Raw genomic sequence first — 21,587 nt, 5'->3', positions numbered from 1 at the left:
TTTCAAGCTTCAGCTTATTTTTGGTATGTGTTTCTCATATATGAGAAATAACATTGTTATATGCAGTTAGCACATCTGCAGAGTTGCCTTTTCCATTTTGCTTAAAATTTTGTTTACACCAGACATCGTAGGACAGGAAAATGCAGTCTTCTTGAATATTAGGTTTATAGTCTATGTACATGACAGATGTGAATTTTTGGTATATTGACATACGTATTTTCGTTGGTTTAAAGGGGCTCCTTCAAAAAAAGATCACACACTAAGCAGCATTTTTAACTCTGTAGTTTAGAGTAGTTTTGTTTTTTATTATTTTATTGCATCTGTTTATCTTTAAAACATTAAAGTAGACTTTTACCCTTCTCACCCACTTTCCTTCATTTTACTCATTCCCCCCATCATCCACCACCACAAAGACATACACACATCACTTTTTTTACCCTCCCTTTTGTGATGGAACTCACCCCACACTGTGAAATTCTTGCCTGGTTGTAAATTACATCCTCAGTTGCCTGCAACCTCCTGGGATACGAAGGTCACACATCCCAGGAGGCCTCGGGGTACTATACAGTGCATACACTTTAGCACATCAGGTGACTGTCTGTCTCTTCCTGTTTCTTGCTGCTGTCTGCTGACCACCTGATGACATACTGTGGCTCATGCCCATCACCTCAGGGGAAGCTGTAAGAACTTTGAAGGGACAGCTGGCTCTCAATGATGTCTAAGAAGAAAATAATGGCGCAAGTAGTCCAACGATGGATAACCACGTAACACCTCTGGATTCGCTGGGCATGTGGGTTTGTTTACTGTGGATAACTCAATGAAAATGTTAAAGCTGGCTTAAACCCTTAACTAGTTGTTTCTGCTTCCTGATGAACCACCCATAATTTGCATTGCGGTTGGTCCTGTTACCAGCCTCCCACCCAACATCTGATTTAAAATAAAGGGACCAGACAGAAAATTGTTGGCCTGAACAGTGGTTGCATTCAATCAGATGCAACCACTTTTCAGGTATTCTGGCTGGCTCTGGCTGTCAGAATACAATAGCCAACACTGCAGATTTATTCATGCTGCACTGTATTGTGTCGATGAAGAAAAGCTGCTGCATCCATCAGTGTATGGCCAGCTCAATATTTGGGGTGGGATGAGGGAGCATAAAAAGATTGTGACATCACCACCCTGCCTCTCCCGCTGTCCATTCAGAGAATGCTTTGCATTCATTGTGAAAAATGCAAACTGTTTTCTGAATGGAGCACATGCTGAGTGAGCTCCCTTCAGCCCTAGTTCAGTTAATACCTCTGTGTTGATTACACCACTAGGAAGCCACATGGCACAGGATCCAGGAATCTGCAATCACTGCAGGTGCAAGATATTTTTTGCTGTGACAAAAACAATAGGACCCAAAAAATAAAAATTTTGAATATTCACCCCCTTTGCTATGAACTGCCTAAATAAAATGTTGTCAAACCAATTAACTTCGAAGGCCCCTAACAAATTGTATAGGGTCCATCTGTGTGCAGTCAGTGTCACATGATCTCTCACATTTTGGGTATAAAGTACAGTAAAACCTTGGCTTGAGAGTAACATGGTTTGAGAGCGTTTTGCAAGACAAGCAACATTTTTTTATACATTTTGACTTGATATACAAGCAATGTCTTGATATACAAGTAGCGTCATGTCACAACTGAGTATAAAAGAGAAGTGAGATGCCTCTAAGTGTAGCAATATGGTTACATTTATTGAAGGTACAACATTCAGCAACTCACATGGTTGATTAAAACAGGCACATCTAAGTATGCAGGCATCCGGGGTAAAGCAGTCCACATAGACCATCCTCCTCACCGCCATTGACATCGTCCCTTCCACGCTGCACTCCATGAGCGCTTCAGGCTTTGCATTCAGATCGCTCTACTGCAGGGTAGTCTTCCCAGTCACAATTGCAGACTGACAGCAGTGAGAGCCGGCGTTGTGGGGGACGGCACACCTAGATGTGCCTCTTTTAATCATCAACCATGTGACTTGCTAAATGTTGTACCTTCATTAAATGTAACCATATTGCTACACTTAGAGGCTCCTCTCCTCTCTTTTATACACTGTAGCTCTTGCTGGATTTTGCTTCTAATCCCCTTGTGGAGGCTTCCATTTGTGGATGGACATTTTATGGTTACACAACCTATCACATTGCTATAATCTTTTTATATGGACTATAAACTGAAGGACTTATGAATAAATGGTTGTGGAACGAATCATCTGAGTTTCAATTAATTCTTATGGGGAAATTCACTTTGATATAAAAGTGCTTTGGATTACAAGCATGCCTCCGGAATGAATTATGCTCGCAATCCAAGGTTTTACTGTACACCTTTACTCAAAGGTTCCTGAGTCTAACACCACTAAGCATTCTAAATGAAGACCAAGGAGCTCTCCAAGCAAGTCAAGGGTCCCCCCTTAGTCTGCCTGTAAAGTGGCACATCTGTGCGCTGTATAGAACATGCCACAGCAATAATGACTTTTCTAAAGGAAAACATTTTATTCAAACTGCTCGTGGCTTTAATGTATTGCCGGCTAGATAAAAAGTCATGGAGTGTGACTAAACTATACTAGGCCACATGCCCTCAACTTTGGGGGGGGGGGGGTGGCGGCTGCTTTGGGGCAGGGGGGCTCTGCGACAAGGGCCTCTTCCTGACAACCTTGGGCTGTGGCTGTTGGGGTCTGCGCGTGGGGGGCTTATCGGAATCTGCAAGCCCCCAGATCCGCCCTGATCTCTGGGTCCAATCTGCAATTTTAAAGGCATACAAAATAGTTTCTATCCCTGCCCCCTCCTCACTTTTTAACTTCCAACCTGCCAGCTTCAGACTAAAGAGGCAGAATGCATGTTACCTTTTGGCTCACCAGCAGTTTCTGGATTGGTTAGCCTCAATGAACATTTTGGGAATGGTACCAGGACCCTGCAATAGCGAGCCAAGCCTGTAACGTTTGTTCATGCACTTTATCCTGCGTTCGCAACTCACCTTGATTCATGGTGCAATTAGTGAGTTAGCAGCAGGATACTATACAGGTTCATGGTTGTGGTCTGTTCTTATGGCACCCAGACCCTGAAGACCTCTTTGAGTATGCCCACCTTAAAGTGATTGTAAGAGTAATTTTTTTTTTATATATAACAAACATGTCATACCTCCACTGTGTAGCTCGTTTTGCACAGTGGCCCCAAACCTGCTCTTCGGGGGTCCCCTGGCGGGAGCGCTTCCCCAAGGGGGTTACCTTGCGGGCGCGCTCCCGAGTCCAGCATTTGCGTCCATAGACACAGAATGCCGGACTTAGCCCCGCCCCTCAGTGCCCGTGTCATTGGTTTTGATTGACAGCAGCGGGAGCCAATGGCTGCACTGCTATCAATTTATCCAATCAGGAGCCAATGGAGAAGGAGCCAGCGTGTCCCTGCCGACTGAATGAAGGGGTTCAGGTAAGTAAAACGGGGCGCTAGGGGGCTGGTGACTGCCAGGTGTTTTTTCATCTTAATGCATAGGATGCATTAAGGTGCAAAACACGTACCTTTACAACCCCTTTAAGCAAAGTCAGGACCACAATCTGGACAAGGTTATACAGAGTTTCCCTGTACACTCCGCATACCTTTTCCTGGCTATACATGTCTTATTATTTAGGTCTGTAGTGTACACTGTACTACCTTTTTATCTTACAAGACACACACCAAAGTGCCAAACACACAAGCTGTTGAGTTATGGGGTAATTTCTTCTACCTCTACTAGTTACCCTACGGGTCTTTTGCACTACCTGGGTAAATTCTTTTGCAAGAAGTTGCTCTTCTTTGTTGCCTGTGACTTTTTTTTTTTCTCTGGAACCACCTTACCAAGGTACCAGCGAAGCACTTGCCAGTGTCCAATCACCTTCAGGTAGTGCCATATGACCCATGGTCAAAGAATCAATTTCTATGTCCTGTACTATATTCCAAGATATGTATTTTTTCAGGTATGTCAAAATGCCCAGTTTTTCCACCACATAAGCGCTTCTTGCTTTTGGCACTTTCACAAATCCAGGGAATTTATGCCACAGGTTACTTAGACAACCTCCTGTTGAGAGACTCATCAGCTAGAAACTTTGTCTACCAATGTCCAGAACACTACTCAGCTCTTTTAAACCTGGATAATCAGCGTTCCAAAATTGCTCTCCAGCTCTTACATTGTTTGGCGTACCTGAGTCTAATCTTGAACAAATCACAAGCCAGGATCTTCCTTCCTCAGGAGAAGATTGCCTCCCTAAGGTCCCGCTCTCTGAACCTCCGATCACAATACCCCTCAATTTGCTTCTGCATGAGGCTTCTGGACCTCATGGTGGCCTCCTTTCAATTAGTTACCTTTCCCCAGTGTCACTCCAGTCCCCTTCAATCCAAAATCCTCAATATATGGAACACATGGATCCAATTATTGGGTCGACCAGTGCTTCTGTCTAGCCAAGTGAAGATCTCCTTGGGAATGGTGGATCTCCAATCCTGCCCTGGAATTGGGAACACCATTCCATCTCAAAACTATGACTGTGGTAAAGACAGATGCAAGTCCTGCAGACTATGACAGAATTTACATCTCCCTGACTGTTCAGGAAACATGTTCCCCAGAAGAGTCAAAACTACCAGTCAAAACACAGCCAGACAATGTCACTGCAGTGGCCTACATAAATCATAAACGGGGGACCATAAATTTTGCACCCCCTAAAAGAGAGGCATCTAATCTCATGGGCAGAAAATGATACTCCATCTCAGTCGTCCACATTCCGGGAGTGAACAGATGGCAGGTGAATTTCCTAAGCTGTGAGCACCTAGACTTAACAAAGTCATCTCTGCACCCTGAGATCTTTTAAAATCTTTGTCCAAGGCTGAGAGAACCAATTGTGGACATCCTGGCCTCAGTTCAACAACCAGCTGAACAAATTTGTAACCAAGACCAGGGATCAGCTAGCCTTCTCAGTAAATGGTTTGGTGATTTTTTTTTTTGGACTCAAATCTAATTGGTTTGTGTATTTCATTCGATGAAGGTCTACTCTCGACTGCTGTGCAAGTATATAGTAGTTAAGTGTTTGGATGATTCCCATCGCACCAAATTGACCCCAAATTATACAGTACACAGACTTCTGATGGGTGAGCCCTGGTCTGATTGCGCTTCTTGGACAAAGAGTGGGCTGATGGCATTGATTGCAGTAGATGAGGAGGATGATTTAAAAATTTCAGCTCCTACCAAGTGGGCCTTTAAGCCTTAGCTGATGCAAGCTTCAGCTAAAAGGTGTTACAAACTGTTATCTGAGTATTTGTGGGGGTTTTCAAACCCTTGTATGTCTTGTGGGCCTGTTGGCAGTTCTGGGTTGCTATGTTGTTGCCCACCCATCAGTTTTATTGCTTGGGTATGTCCCATGGTCTGAGTACCAGTCCTATACTGTATATTTTAAGATAATAGGAATATTAAGCTATTTGTAAATTTCTTCTCTTGAGGTACAGTACAGGACACAGGTCCCTCCTCTATTTGCTTTGATTACTACTTATGGCATGCTTAAAACAGGAGCTTTACATTCTAGGGGTGGCCCTAGCAAAAGGTGCCCCCCCCCCAGTTTCCTTTTTTAGGTAGCTACATATAAAGCATGGGCTACGAATACTAGTCCTGTTCTGTACTCCAAAATAATCAAAATTCCTTTTTTTTTTTTGTCCAGGCTTTAATTCAATTAGGAACTTGTGACATGATTTGAAGATTGCTGTACACCATTACAACCCATCTAACTTGAAGAGGCTGGATTGGTTTTGCCTTGAAGAATGGGCAAAAATCCCATTAGCTAGATTTGCCAAGCGAATAGTGATATACCTCAAGTGACTTGCAGCTGTACAGATATAATTGCAGCCAGTGGCGGCTCCATAAAGAATTGATGTTTGGGGGATGAATACTTGCACATGCATTTCCCACTCGTCTCTTTTTAGATTGTGTTTTTAGTAGTTAAAAAAACAAAAAATGTAGTAGTGTTTTATGTTGTAACATTTCTGCATATTTTTTGTTTACACACGTTTAGCATTTTAAGAAGCAGAAGCGGCTGATCCCCGAGAGGACAGTTTGGAAATATTTTGTGCAGCTGTGCAGTGCCTTGGAACATATGCATTCCCGCCGGGTCATGCATAGAGGTAACTTCTAACCTTTTTTGGTTCCTCTGGGCCAGGATGCCTCATACAGTGTAAAATGTCTGCCTATAAGTAGTAAATCAAAAATGTGTATTTTAGCCTGTATATATTGTCATTGTATACTTTTAGGGCTGATTCACACCAAATGCGGAGGGACTGTGGGATGGGGAGTGCTATATCGGCACAATCCCACCATGTGACAAAATTCCTTGTTTCCTGTATGCTCGGTTTACACCACTACGTTGAGATGGTGCATGGGCAGTGTGTGCAGAAAAAAGCACTGCATGTAGAACTTTTTTCAGTGCAGCGTGAGGCAATCCACCGCTTCATACCGCACGGTGGTTTATTTAACTTAATGAAAAATAAAAGTGCAGGGTGCAGTGATCCCACCAAATCGCAGAAGCAGGTGTGAATGGACCCTAGAACTCTGATGCCTATGGAGGGATTCAGAATACTTAATCCCCAAGGGGAAATGATCTTGTCACTTTTTTTTTTTTTGTCTGAAGGTTCATTTTACACCAGCCACAATGCGAACACGCACACTTTTGTGCACAGGGGGTCCCCTACTTACAAACACCCGACTTACAAACGACTCCTACTTACAAACGGAGGGAGACAACAGGAAGTGAGAGGAAATCTACCCCTAGGGAGGGAAATTCACTCCTGTAAGAGTTAATATGGGAAAAAAGGTGTCTCCACTGATGCTTTATCACCTATCCTTATTTCCCTAATAACCCCAAATTTTCAAAATCCAATTGTCATTGGGACAGAAAGTGAGGTGAAATCTTCTGAACAGGGGCACGGACAGCAAAACAAATGTTACAGGGGTGATAACCCTTCCCTATGCTATCTACAAAACTTAAAAATAGATTTTTTGGCTGGAGCTACACTTAAAAAATTTACCTGTTCCGACTTACAAACAGATTCAACTTAAGAACAAACCTAAAGTCCCTATCTTGTTTGTAACCCGGGGACCCCCTGCATTGGTGTTCTGGGATGCTTTTTACAATGATGCTACAAGGCCCCTTTTACACATGCGGACTGTTTGTCGGCTTTTCAATCATCTGTTGACGTATATAAAAGGAAGTTAATGCATCTCTATGGATAAACGGATGATCATCCATTTAAATCTGCTTCCTACAACATCCGTTTTTTGGAACGGATCAAAGTCCTACGGATCTTCCGATTTTAAAAATGTATCGGACTCAAAAACGGATCTAAATGGACAAACGGTCTGTTTTTGCATGAAAAAATGGCTCCTGGGCTCAAATGGTTAAGGACTCTAGCTGGCGGATGTAAAAAGCTGAAGTAACAGCGGATTCAAAACTGATGTAAACTTCATCCGTTTTCTTTTTAAAAAAAAAGTGATTGAACTGATGAAACGAACAGTCTGCATGTGTGAAAGGGAACTATCGCATGTGCTATGAAAAAATGCAGCCAATAATGTTTTTTCTTGACACCTGTGCATTCTCATGTGAGTAAACATGTCCCCCAAACTGATACGCCTGGAGAATGAGACCTTATGGTGACACTGGGATTGGTTTGGATATGTTAAGGGACACTGTGATTGGCTGCAGTGGTGTTGTAAATGTGTAAGGGCTTGTTTACACTTGCGGTTGGGGGTGGTAAAATCCAATGGTTGAGCCACATTTTTACTTCCCCTTAACCACTACCCCTTTAGCTGAGAAGGTAACAGCTGGTGGTGAACACATGCCATGGCAGGAATTATACCCCCTGTTGCATTTGGCGGACCCTACACCAACCAAGCGTGACTCATTCAATTGACTGCATCACTGCCCTGAAGCTGCGCACAATGCATGCAATTCGAGGTGCGGTACTCCAGCTTTTAGGGGGTTAAAGCAGATGGTAAGGAGGGAACACAAAGCCTGCTCACTTGCTGTTAAATGCTCTCTGAAGAGCGATCTGAAAGCAGTTAACTCTTCAGAGAGCACCAAAAATGCGATTGAGCCCTTAAATTGTTTTATATTTATATATATATATGTGTGTATGTGTGTATGTATGTATGTATATATATATATATATATATATATATATATATATATTATATACAGTATCTCACATAAGTGAGTACACCCCTCACATTTTTGTAAATATTTTATTATCTTTCCATGTGACAACACTGAAGAAATGACACTTTGCTACAATGTAAAGCTAGTACCTGTTGCTCTACATAAAGATGGCCTAGGCTATAAGAAGATTGCCAAGGCCCTGAAACTGAGCTGCAGCGCGGTGGCCAAGACCATACAGCGGTTTAAGAGGAGAGGATACAAAATAAGATAGTACTGAGTATTACCAGGGAGGTGGACTTTTTAGGCTAAGAAACAGTGGAGAAGATATAGCAGTATAAAAAATATAAATTTATTGAAAAATACAAATATCTAAAAGACCATGACAATTGTAACATATAGCATCTATGATTATTGTTCAGTGAGCCATTGTATGTCTACGCGTTTCGCCATTAGGCTTCCTCAGGACACGGCCAAGGTTCACAAATGAGACAGAGAAAGGAATATGTCTCTCTTTCTAAAATGAGATATAATGTCATTAGACACACACAACTAACACATAAACAAACTGTTAACGATAAAAATCATGCACTAAGCAACTGCGAGCATAGTAAAGAACACCAAGCCGGTACCTTAAATTGGAATGCAAAATCATGCAAGTCACGGTATAATGAGAAAGTTCAATCAGCAGTTAGAAAGCTGAAATAAAAGCAAATGCAACCAGCTTCAATCAGCAAAAATATGCATTTGGGCAGAGAAAACTTTATAGGTTTGTTAAAGAATGAGACTTACTATATTAGATATAGCTAAATATCTCAGCAGGGGCATGTAAACAATATTCCTAATTATGGGAGCAGCCATTATATCTCATTTTAGATAGAGAGACATATTCCCTTCTCTGTCTCATCTGTGAACCTTGGCCGTGTCCTGAGGAAGCCTAATGGCGAAATGCGTAGACATACAAGCGCTTACTGCACAATAATCATAGATGCTATATGTTACAATTATCATTGTTTTTTAGATATTTGTATTTTTCAATAAATTTATATTTTTTATACTGCTATATCTTCTCCACTGTTTCTTAGCCTAAAAAGTGCGCCTCCCTGGTAATACTCAGTACTACCTTATTTTGTATCCTCAACGATTTATGGACGTGGCTCATTTTTGCTGCACTTTCCTCTCTTTTTTTGTGTTTAAGAGGAGAGGTTCCACTCAGAACAGGCCTCGCCATGGTCAACCAAAGAAGTTGAGTGCACGTGCTCAGCATCATATCCAGAAGTTGTCTTTGGGAAATAGACGCATGAGTGCTGCCAGCATTGCTGCAGAGGTTGAAGGAGTGGGGGGTCAGCCTGTCAGTGCTCAGACCATACGCCGCACACTGCATCAAATTGGTCTGCATGGCTGTCATCCCAAAATGAAGCCACTTCTAAAGATGATGCACAAGAAAGCCCGCAAACAGTTTGCTGAAGACAAGCAATCTAGGACATGGATTACTGGAACCATGTCCTGTGGTCTAATCAATAAACAAAATTGGTTCAGATGGTGTCAAGCATGTGTGGCAGCAACCAGGTGAGGAGTACAAACACAAGTGTGTCTTGCCTACAGTCAAGCATGGTGGTGGGAGTGTCGTAGTCTGGGGCTGCATGAGTGCTGCCGGCACTGGAGAGCTACAGTTCATTGAGGGACCCATGAATGCTAACATGTACTTTGACATACTGAAGCCGAACATGATTCCCTCCCTTAGGAGACTGGGCCGCAGGGCAGTATTCCAACATAACGACCCCAAACACACCTCCAAGACGACCGCTGCCTTGCTAAAGAAGCTGAGGGTAAAGGTGATGGACTGGCCAAGCATGTCTCCAGACCTAAACCCAATTGAGCATCTGTGAGGTATCCTCAAACAGAAGGTGGAGGAGCACAAAGTCTCTAACATCCACCAGCTCTATGATGTCGTCATGGAGGAGTGGAACAGAACTCCAGTAGCACCTGTGGAGCTCTGGTGAACTCCATGCCCAAAAGGGTTAAGTCACTGTTTTAAAATAATGGTGGCCACACAAAATATTGACACTTTGGGCCCAATTTGGACATTTTCACTTGGGGTGTACTCACTTTTGCTGCCAGCGGTTTAGACATTAATGACTGTGTGTTGAATTATTTTGAGGGGACAACAAATTTACACTGTTATACAAGCTGTGCACGCACTACTTTACATTGTAGCAAAGGGTCATTTCTTCAGTGTTGTCACATGAAAAGATATAATAAAATATTTACAAAAAATGTGAGGGGTGTACTCACTTTCATGAGATTATGTGTGTGTGTATATATATATATATATATATATATATATGTATGTATATGTATATATAGAGAGAGAGATATATATATATATCTAGATGTGTATATATATAATTTTGCGTGTGCGTGCATCTCATACAATTAGAAAATCATCAAAAAGTGAATTTATTTCAGTAATTCAATTCAAAAAGTGAAACTCATATATTTTATATATAGATGTGTTACACACAGAGTGATATATTTTAAAGCATTTCTTTCTTTTAATTTTGATGATTATGGCTTACAGCTAGTGAAAACTCAAAATTCAGTATCTCAGATAATTAGAATATTACATAAGACCAATAAAAAAGGATTTTTAATACAGAAATGTTGGGTTGGCTTACTGAAAAGTATGTCCATGTACAGTATAGTATGCACTCAATACTTGGTCATTGCTCCTTTTGCATAAATTGCTGCATCAATGCAGCGTGGCATGGAGGCGATCTGCTTGTGGCACTGATGAGGTGTTATGGAAGCCCAAGTTTCTTTGATAGCGGCCTTCAGCTCATCTGCATTGTTGGGCCTGGTGTGTCTCATCTTCCTCTTGACAATACCCCACAGATTCTCTATGGGGTTTAGGTTAGGCAAGTTTGTTGGCCAATCAAGCAGTGATACCACGATCATTAAACCAGATATTGGTACTTTTGGCATTGTAGACAGGTATGAAGTCCCTGCAAAATGAAATTACCATCTCCATAAAGCTGGTCCGCAGAGGGAAGCATGAAGTGCTCTAGAATTTCCTGGTAGAGGGCTGCAATGACGTTGGACTTGATAGAACACAGTGGGCCAACACAAGCAGATGACATGGCTCCCCAAATCATCACAGACTGTGGAACATTTTGCATTTCATTTGGAAATCAAAGTCCCAGAGTCTGGAGGAAGAGTGGAGAGGCCCAGAATCCAAGTTGCATGAGGTCCAGTGTGAAGTTTCCACAGTCAATAATAATTTGGGGAGCCATGTCATCTGCTGATGGTGTTTAATAAAATCCAACCAATATGGAATAAAAGGATCTTTAGTTTCTAGCAAATATATTCTCAAAAGCTTAAAACATGCCAATATGGTATATTACATTCAGTCTGCGAGTTTTGTGGTTCTGCTTTCACATAAATCCTGATGATAAACGAAAATACATCTACAAAAGTAAATAAGCAATGAAATTGCAAAAATGTCTAAAGCATAATCAAAAATACATTTCAAAACAACTGCCCACCACATCATGATTGAGAAGAAAAAATAATCCATCCCATCATAATATCGTTACCTTTTTAAAAAATAGCCACAAAAACCCAATCATCCACAGGTTGGTCATATTCTAAAAGACCCTTTCAAAGACTCGCAAAGATGTTTGTTAATGAGCCTCCAGGTAAACCAGTTGTCTCGGGGGTACAGAGTTTGACACACAAAAAAAGAAAACGTATCCATAACTGCGTACGCCCTTCTGTGCAACCCCCCGTCATGTGATTAGATGGATACCTATGGATCAGTACATCAGAGTCAGGAGAAACTGCACTGACAATTCTGAGTTTGTTACAAGCAAGGAAACAAGAGACCCATTTCTGATATGAGGGTTCAGTAAAAATTATGTGAAGAGGGTCTATCATAGGGCCAAAAACAGCCCATGAGGCTTAACACTTGTTCCACAGTGAAAGAAAGAGGAATATGGGGAAAACGCAACCTGTTACTTAGTTTAGCAAACAAATTGATGTGATTTAGAATGTAATATGGAGACACTGGCATCTTCTCACAGAAGATTCTATTAGACAATTTGTGGATTAGGAACCCTGTATAATGCTCTGTATGAATGAGTGTCTTAAAGACTTGTTAATCTCTAGCCATTTTTCTAGAAATGGCTCTGTGGCCCTCCTCCCACAGACTGGATGGAGAATATGATCAATCCGAGGGTTGGATTTTTGCAGCTGTGTTTTAAGAGAAGTATGGGCTTTTTTATTTATTTATTTATTTTTAAGGATCATACTTACCTAGGTTGATGTAGCATCTGACCCCCGGCGCCTCTAACACTGCGAACCGAGTGATCCAGCACCGCAGAATGCTCGGTTCTCACAGCTCTCTGCTCTGCCCCCCCACGCTCACTGGAGCGCTGGGCTTTGGAGGGGTTGGGAGCAGCTGGCTCAGGCTCTCAGCGGCTCACTGAGAGGCTGGGCCGTCTGCCGGTCCAGGCATGTAGGTGGATCCCGACTCCATTGTTGCGATCTTGCCCGAGCCTGGATCGGCACTGTGATGTCAGCAGACAGCCAACTACAGCTCGCTGTCTGCTGAAAACGGGTCACAGGAGTGCTGAATGAATCACTCCTGTGATCCACAGGAGAAATACAGCCAAACAAGCTTTGGCTGTACTTCTTTTAAGGTAAGGGTATGGTGGGATAAATGGATACATGTTTTAACTTTTCTTTTTCTTTTTTTTTTCCTTTCTTTCTTCTCTGTCATGATGTGGTGGACAGTTGTTTTAAAATATTTTAAAATAAGTATTTTTGTTTATAGACATTTTTGTAATTTCATTGCCTATTTACTTTTGTAGAGGAATCTTCGTTTATTTATAGGATTTATACGAAAGCACATCCTCAGTCCTGAAGAAGCAGAACTGCGAAATGCGTAGCCTGAATGCAATATACTATTTTGGGATGTTTTAAGCTTTCAAGAATATATTTGCTGGAAAAGAAGATCCTTTTACTCCGTATTTGTTGGATCTTATTCGTTTGTATACAATAAAAGCACATTTTAGCTACCTATATTGTTTTATGGTTAATTAAAGCGGTGTTCCGCTTAGAAAAAAAAATTAAGTCAGCAGCTACAAATACTGCAGCTGCTGACTTTTAATAATCGGACACTTACCTGTCCCAGGGTCCAGTGATGCAGGGGATCGAAGCCCCAGTCGTCTCCCCCTCCGCTCGGCGGCACCGGCATTGTAACTGGGCACCCACTGCGCATGCGCGAGCCGTGCCGCGTGCTGTGATTGGTCGTGCAGTCATCTGGGAAACTTTGATGTGTCCCAGGTGACTGCCTAGAGGGAGGGGAGAGCTAATCTCCCTTCCTGTGCCAAGGGAAGTGACGTGTCAAGAGCCCAGGCGCTGAAGGAGGCAGACTACGAGGGACCCCCTAGCAACAGGTATTTAGAGGTGAGTAAAAAAAAAATTCTCCAAATGTGTTTTTTTTTTAAATTTTTTTATGTACATTAATGAATTTTTTTTTTTTGGGGTGGAACTCCACTTTAATAATTCATGGGGTGCATATTTAAAGTCCTTTTTTACATATTTTCATTTTTGGTATTCGCCTTAACTGGGATGCTGCCCATATAGAAATAATATGATCGGCAGATCGCATTCTGTACAACCACTGTCCCCATAAATGGATGGAAATTCAGCTGGTCTGTGCTGATCTGGCTAAATTTCGATCCACATAATGACCGCTTTAATGCCAAAAAAAATCTGGAGTGTGCACTAGGGACGGCCCTAGCAAGTTTTACAGTGAGGGAAAAAAAATATTTGATCCCCTGCTGTTTTTGTACATTTGCCCACTGACAAATGATCAGTCTATAATTTTAATGGTAGGTTTATTTTAACAGTGACAGAAAAACAAAAATATCCAGAAAATCACCCTGAGAACACCATACCCACAGTGAAGCATGGTGGTGCATCATGCTGTGGAGGATGCTTTTAATCTGTAGGGATTCCTACTGTATTACATTGTATTGTAACTAATGTCTGCCCTCATGTTGTAAAGCGCTAAACTGTTGGCGCTATATAAATCCTGTATTATAATAATACTGGAAAACTGGTCAGGATTGAAGGAAAATTGTATGGCATTAAATACAGGGCAATTTTTTAATTCAAGTGCAAATGTAAATTATTAGTAATGATAACATGTTTGGGATTTGAAAGGGGGGGGGGGAGGATCTAACAGAATTTAGGAAATCATCATAGGCGACGTGAGAGCTGTTTTTGTTCATTTTGTCCACCAGTGCCTAATAATACATTTCAAGATATAAATTTAGTTCTAAACAAAATTGTACATTTACTTTTTTTTAAAGTTGCATCTCTGGACAGTAAGTGGTATTTTTATTATTGCATGCATGTTTTAATGGAGACTTCCTGATTTTATTGTTTCAATACTGAATTTTTCGATGTACTTTTTCCCCTCTAGATATTAAACCAGCCAATGTGTTTATAACAGCCACAGGCGTGGTGAAGCTGGGGGATTTAGGCTTGGGCCGCTTCTTCAGCTCCAAAACCACAGCTGCACATTCTTTAGGTAAGCTGTCCTGAGAGGCACGGGTACTGAGTGGGTGTTTTACTGCCCAGTCTGATGCCATGTGTCAGCTGTGAAACCCACAGCCCCCTCCGGAAAGCCCTATTAACCTGTGTCGAGGCACACTAATAATTTCACGTAGCTTTCAGGAGTTTCCTGTTATGACGACCTCTGACCTTGGAACTGACTTAAAAGAACCCGCTGCCACGATAACCACTGATTATTTATTTTATGGCTACGTTGTTAAGATTTAAAGGGGAGAAAGAAATGCAGGGACTAGCCTATGAAGGAAAGAAATTTTACCAAGAGTATAATGAATAAAGAATTACAAGGGCTTCATAAAAAGAAACCCATTTATTTGGTCCCAAAATACGCGACCTTTCTAATCAGAGAAGTTACTTTTTTCCCCCTACCTGCTCCATAATGCCTGTATGTTTCTGAAAGGGAAATGCTAGAACATGGAGTTGTGTTTTTATAAGAAAAGTTATTACTATATTGTAAGTTAAGTTAATTAAATGGAGCATGAGAGAATGTGAATGCTTCATAGATTTTCATTCATAGCCTCTTCCCAGGCTGATAACCTTACAAAACATGCAAGACTGCTGCAAAATGTGTTCTTTATTATGCTCAGACTTAGGTAAATTACCAAATTAAATTTGTAATTACAGTTGTATGCAAAAGTTTAGGAACCCCTGACAATTTCCATGATTGTCATTTATAAATATTTGGGTGTTTGGATCAGCAATTTCATTTTGATCTATCAACTGAAGGACACAGTAATATTTCAGTAGTGAAATTCTGTTTTATTGGTTTAACAGAAAATGCGCAATATGCATCAAAACAAAATTAGACAGGTGCATAAATTTGGGCACCCCAACAGAAAAATTGCATCAATATTTAGTAGAGCCTCCTTTAATAGAAATAGCAGCCCTCTTCCTATAGCCTGTAATGAGTGTCTGGATTCTGGATGAATGTAATTTGGACCATTCCTCCTTACAAAACATCTCCCAGTTCAGTTAGGTTTGATGGTTGCCGAGCATGGACAGCCGACTTCAAATCACCCCACAGATGTTCAATGATATTCAGGTCTGGGGACTTAAAATAGGTCTGGGGACTGAAATATCCAGCCCCAGCGTAACTTCAGCATTGAGACTGATTCCTCAACATTATTCTCAAGAATCTGCTGATATTGAGTGGAATCCATGCGACCCTCAACCTTAACCAGATTCCCAGTACCGGCACTGGCCACACAGCCCCACAGCATGATGAAACCTCCACCAAATTTTACTGTGGGTAGCAAGTGTTTTTCTTGGAATGCTGTGTTCTTTTGCCGCCATGCATAACGCCCTTTGTTGCGACCAAATAACTCAATCTTTGTTTCATCAGTCCACAGCACCTTATTCCAAAATGAAGCTGGCTTGTCCAAATGTGCATTTGCATACCTCAAGCGACTCCATTTGTGGCGTGTGTGCAGAAAAGGCTTCTTTCTTGTCACTCTCCCATACAGCTTCTCCCTGTGCAAAGTGCGCTGAATTGTTGAAGGATGCACAGTGACACCATCTGCAGCAAGTTGATGTTGTAGGTCTTTGGAGGTGGTCCGTGGGCTGTTTTTGACCGTTCTCACCATCCTTCGCCTCTCCAATATTTTATGTGGCCTGCCACTTCTAGCCTTAACAAGAACTGTGCCTGTGGTCTTCCATTTCCTCACTATGTTCCTCACAGTGGACACTGACAGCTTTTATCTCTGCGGTAACTTTTTGTGGCCTTCCCCTAAACCATAATGTAGAACAATCTTTGTTTTCAGGTCATTTGAGAGTTGTTTTGAGGCCCCCATGTTGCCACTCTTCAGAGGAGAGTCAAAGAGAACACACAACTTGCAATTGGCCACCTTAAATACCTTTTCTCATGATTGGTTGCACCTGTCTATGAAGTTCAATGCTTAATGAGCTCCCCAAACCAATTGTGTGCTCCAATTAATCAGTGCTAAGTAGTTACAGGTATTCAAATCAACAAAATTACAAGAGTGCCCAAATTTATGCACCTGTCTAATTTCGTGCATAATTTGATGCATATTGCGCATTTTATGTTAATCTAATAAACCTAATTTCACTACTGAAATATTACTGTGTCCTTCAGTTATTTGATAGATCAAAATGAAATTGCTGATCTAAACACCCAAATATGTATAAATGACAATCACGGAAATTGTCAGGGGTTCCTAAACTTTTGCATACAACTGTAAAAGGACATTGCAGTGTAGAGGTGAAAAGAATGGAGAAAATAATTCAGAATATAAATGAGCTTAAAGTAAACCCTCACCTTGTTAAACGACCCATTCAGTTTAAAATATACAGTGGGGAAGGAAAGTATTCAGACCCCCTTAAATTTTTCACTCTTTGTTATATTGCAGCCATTTTCTAAAATCATTTAAGTTAATTTTTTTTCCTCATGTACACACAGCACCCCATATTGACAGAAAAACACAGAATTGTTGACATTTTTGCAGAGTTATTAAAAAAGAAGAACTGAAATATCACATGGTCCTAAGTATTCAGACCCTTTGCTGTCACACTCATATATTTAACTCAGGTGCTGTCCATTTCTTCTGATCATCCTTGAGATGGTTCTACACCTTTATTTGAGTCCAGCTGTGTTTTGATTATACTGATTGGACTTGATTAGGAAAGCCACACACCTGTCTATATAAGACCTTACAGCTCACAGTGCATGTCAGAGCAAATGAGAATCATGAGGTCAAAGAAACTGCCCGAAGAGCTCAGAGACAGAATTGTGGCAAGGCACAGATCTGGCCAAGGTTACAAAAAAATTTCTGCTGCACTTAAGGTTCCTAAGAGCACAGTGGCCTCCATAATCCTTAAATGGAAGACGTTTGGGACAACCAGAACCCTTCCTAGAGCTGGCCGTCCGGCCAAACTGAGCTATCAGGGGAGAAGAGCTTTGGTGAGAGAGGTAAAGAAGAACCCAAAGATCACTGTGGCTGAGCTCCAGAGATGCAGTCGGGAGATGGGAGAAAGTTGTAGAAAGTCAACCATCACTGCAGCCCTCCACCAGTCGGGGCTTTATGGCAGAGTGGCCCGACAGAAGCCTCTCCTCAGTGCAAGACACATGAAAGCCCGCATGTAGTTTGCTAAAAAAAAAAACCACCTGAAGGACTCCAAGATGGTGAGAAATAAGATTCTTTGGTCTGATGAGAAAACCTTCTCCAGAGTTCTCAGGACCTCAGACTGGGCCAAAGGTTTACCTTCGAACAAGATAATGACCCTAAGCACACAGCTAATATAATGGAGTGGCTTCACAACAACTCCGTGACTGTTCTTGAATGGCCCAGCCAGAGCCCTGATTTAAACCCAATTGAGCATCTCTGGAGAGACCTAAAAATGGCTGTCCACCAACGTTTACCATCCAACCTGACAGAACTGGAGAGGATCTGCAAGGAGGAATGGCAGAGGATCCCCAAATCCAGGTGTGAAAAACTTGTTGCATCTTTCCCAAAAAGACTCATGGCTGTATTAGATCAAAAGGGTGCTTCTACTAAATACTGAGCAAAGGGTCTGAATATTTAGGACCATGTGATATTTCAGTTTTTCTTTTTTAATCAATTGCAAAAATGTCAATAATTTTGTGTTTTTCTGTCAATATGGGGTGCTGTGTGTACATTAATGAGGAAAAAAAAATGAACTTAAATGATTTTAGCAAATGGCTGCAATATAACAAAGAGTAAAAAATTAAGGGGGTCTGAATACCTTCCGTCCCCATGTGTGTATATATAATATATATATAGTTTTTGATAAAGCAGAGAGACTGGCAGGAACACCAGGTATTTTACACAAAGGAAACGATAAAAAGAGAACAAGATACTCGTTCATACAAGTACATGGTACAGTACATCCATTTCAGGAATAAGAAATGTTGGGTTTACATTTTTCTTTATACACGATCATAAACTTTAGTCATTCATTCAGATGATGTAATACATAGTTGTACATAGAGATTGAAATGGTATTACTTATGTAAAATTTTTAGTGTCCTTTTATTAAACACATCGTACATCACGGGACACAGAGCCATAGCAGTTACTATGTGGGTTATAGGCCACCTTCAGGTGATGGACACTGGCACACCCTAAGACAGGAAGTCCACTCCCCTATATAACCCCTTCCACTACTGGGAGTAACTCAGTTTTTTCGCCAGTGTCTAAGGTGTTGGTCACAAGTAAAGATGTGCTGTGCTGAGCTCCACTGGAGCAATCTTTGCTGGGGCCAGCTATGCAGCCGGATCCATTCAAAGTGTCTTTTCAGGCCGAATTGAATGGTACCCGGGCCTCGTGGTTGAAGAAACAAAATATTTCCTGTAACGCTTCTCCTTTTAGAGAGCTGGACCCTGGCATCCAGAGCTTTGGTTTTTTCAGCCATGAAGTTTTTTCTGGGGAGGTGTTTTACGGGTCCAGGAGTGTGGGTTCCCCGAGGGTCCCCGGAGGTTTTGTAACGGAGCCCACCGTGAGAGGTGAAGATTGGGTCTGTTGATTTTTGCCACAGAAAACACTGCGACGGGAAAGCTAAGTGGCGGATTCTAAGGAATATTTACAGTTTTTTAAGAAATGTCTCCTTTAAAAAAGTAACCACTGGGGGCTGTATAGAGCACATACCTTGTCATGCTTTCATCAAACATCAGGCTTGTCACAGAAGCAGCAGGCTTCCCTCCGGCGAGCAGCTCAGACCTCCAGTAAGATTGGGGGGATTTTCTTCCACGAAACGCCCCCCAACCTGGACAAAGCTCTCCCCCGCTTCCTGCAAGGGGGAAGCCAAAAACGATGCCGCTCAGTTTTTTCACCCCCCCTGCACGGCGGCTTGTAACAGGCCTCCTCCTCACCATCCCCCCCACACACACGCACACACTCACGCTGAGCCTGTCTGATTGGAGGCCCACGCTCGCGCGGGAAAACCCTCTTTTGAAAAGAGAGGAGGGGCCGCAATGTGATGGAAGGGGCGTGGCTTAGCACAGCATTGGCGTCCTCCAACGTCCAGTGCGGGATTATGTTTAAAAGCTCCATTTTTGCTGGCTTCATGTGTCGGAGGGCCACAAGTGGGGTATACCAGCAATTAACGCTGCTATATCCTCTGTGGATAAAAGTTTTACTTGTCCGGCAGACAATGCACAAATGCTTACGGATCCAACGGATAAAAAGTTGGAATTCCTATTAAAAAAAAAACCCACTTTTTTTTCTCTGGCAGATTGAGTGTCTCAGCCTGCGCTGACAGGAATTGGTTAATCATTGAGAGACCAGTTTAAACAGGTGCTCAAGGTTATCCTGTTCAGCAGGCCCAGGATCTGGCAAGTTACTAGCAGCTTTATGTTTGCAATAGTTGCTATGAGAGATTCTATCCTTCAGGCCTTGTGCCATGCAAGACGCTGCTGGCTAGTCTTCCTTTTTGCGGTGAAACGGCTGTACATCCAAAGAAATTCTAGTGGAAAGTACCCCTTTGCCACTTAAGAAAAGGAGTAAACGTATTTCATTTTAACAAGCTCCTTCACCTGTGCCAGGGCCTCCAGCCTCCAGGCAGTCACGACGGCCTCCGCCGTCAAATTCAATAGGTAATCCTCGGGGTCAACTCCAGGGACAAAAGAGGTCTTGGACAGGAAACCTACAAAGTACTAAAGCCTCCTTATGAGGAGGGGCCCCCGCTCGCTCGAGTAGGGGGAATATTTCTGCAGTTCTCAAGGATCTGGCAGGAAGAGTGTTGAGACAGATGGGGGACTTCCTCAATACACACTGGAGTTACAAGCATTCCTGTCTCCTTGTTATCTCAGATCAAGAGTTCCTAAGGATCCAAAGAAAAGGAAGTCTTTCTTTCAAGCATTGGACCATCTTTTGGCAAAAAGTGATCATGGTGGTCCCCATGTAAGAGCAGGAGTTGGGGTTTGGTTCAAACCCTTTTTCACGGTGCCAAAACCAAATGGACATTCTGGATCTCAAAAATCGAATTAGATTCCTGAATATAACCGCTCTTTTTTTCGCATGGAGTCAATCCAATCAGTAGTCTCCATCCTACAAGGAGAAGAACTTCTGGCATCAATCGACATCAAAGATGCATACCTCCATGTGCCTTTTTCCTCGCTCACCCATAATATCTACTTTTCAAGGTAGAAAATCTTCATTTTCAGTGTGTAGCTCTGCTTATTGGTCTAGCTACTGCACCTTGAGTGTTTACAAAGGTTCTGGCCCCTCCTCTAGCCAGTTTAAGGGCCCAAGGTATAACGATTATAGCTTGCACTAGTGCCAAAGAAAATTAATATAAGCGGCGCTGTAGTGACACTTCAAAAAGTGATAAGGTGAATGCCTGTTTGCACAGACCTACAACACGAATAAATTGCAATAATATTACATATATCACCCTGTGCCAAGGGAGAGGAATCACTGACACTTGGGTGTGGTGGATAACTTAAGGAATCCTGCACATTATTAACCTCTTCATCAAGTTTTATGGACTTTTTATTGTTTGCACATTTATTATCATTTTTTTCACGTGGCACAGGGTGATATATGTGATATTATTGCAATGTATTCATGTTGTAGATCTGTGCAAACAGGCATTCACTTTATCACTTTTTGAAGTGTCACTACAGCGCTGCTTATATTAATTTTCTTTGGCACTATTTAATACACTATTTCACAGTTTATTTAAAGTGGCAGCTTTATCATATCAATTTATTTAAAAGCGCAGTGGTGGGAACCCAAGAAGGGCGGATTTTGCTTGGCTGCCAACGATTATAGCTTACC

General features: G+C 41.9%; 1 protein-coding gene across 1 annotated transcript in view; it reads left to right on the top strand.

The window, feature by feature from the left end:
• NEK7 (NIMA related kinase 7) overlaps positions 1-21,587 on the top strand; it is a 242,607-nt gene that overhangs the window by 164,842 nt on the left and 56,178 nt on the right. Inside the window, exons 6-7 of the mRNA XM_073592966.1 lie at positions 6,058-6,166; positions 14,684-14,791. Of these exons, the coding sequence (XP_073449067.1) occupies positions 6,058-6,166; positions 14,684-14,791 (217 nt within the window). The remainder of the gene's footprint in view (positions 1-6,057; positions 6,167-14,683; positions 14,792-21,587) is intronic.

This window comes from Aquarana catesbeiana, linkage group LG07 (assembly GCF_042186555.1).
Source record: "Aquarana catesbeiana isolate 2022-GZ linkage group LG07, ASM4218655v1, whole genome shotgun sequence".
NCBI classification, from domain to species: Eukaryota; Metazoa; Chordata; class Amphibia; order Anura; family Ranidae; genus Aquarana; species Aquarana catesbeiana.
Note: the sequence above shows the minus strand (reverse complement) of the source record. Positions and strands in the feature narration are given on the sequence as shown.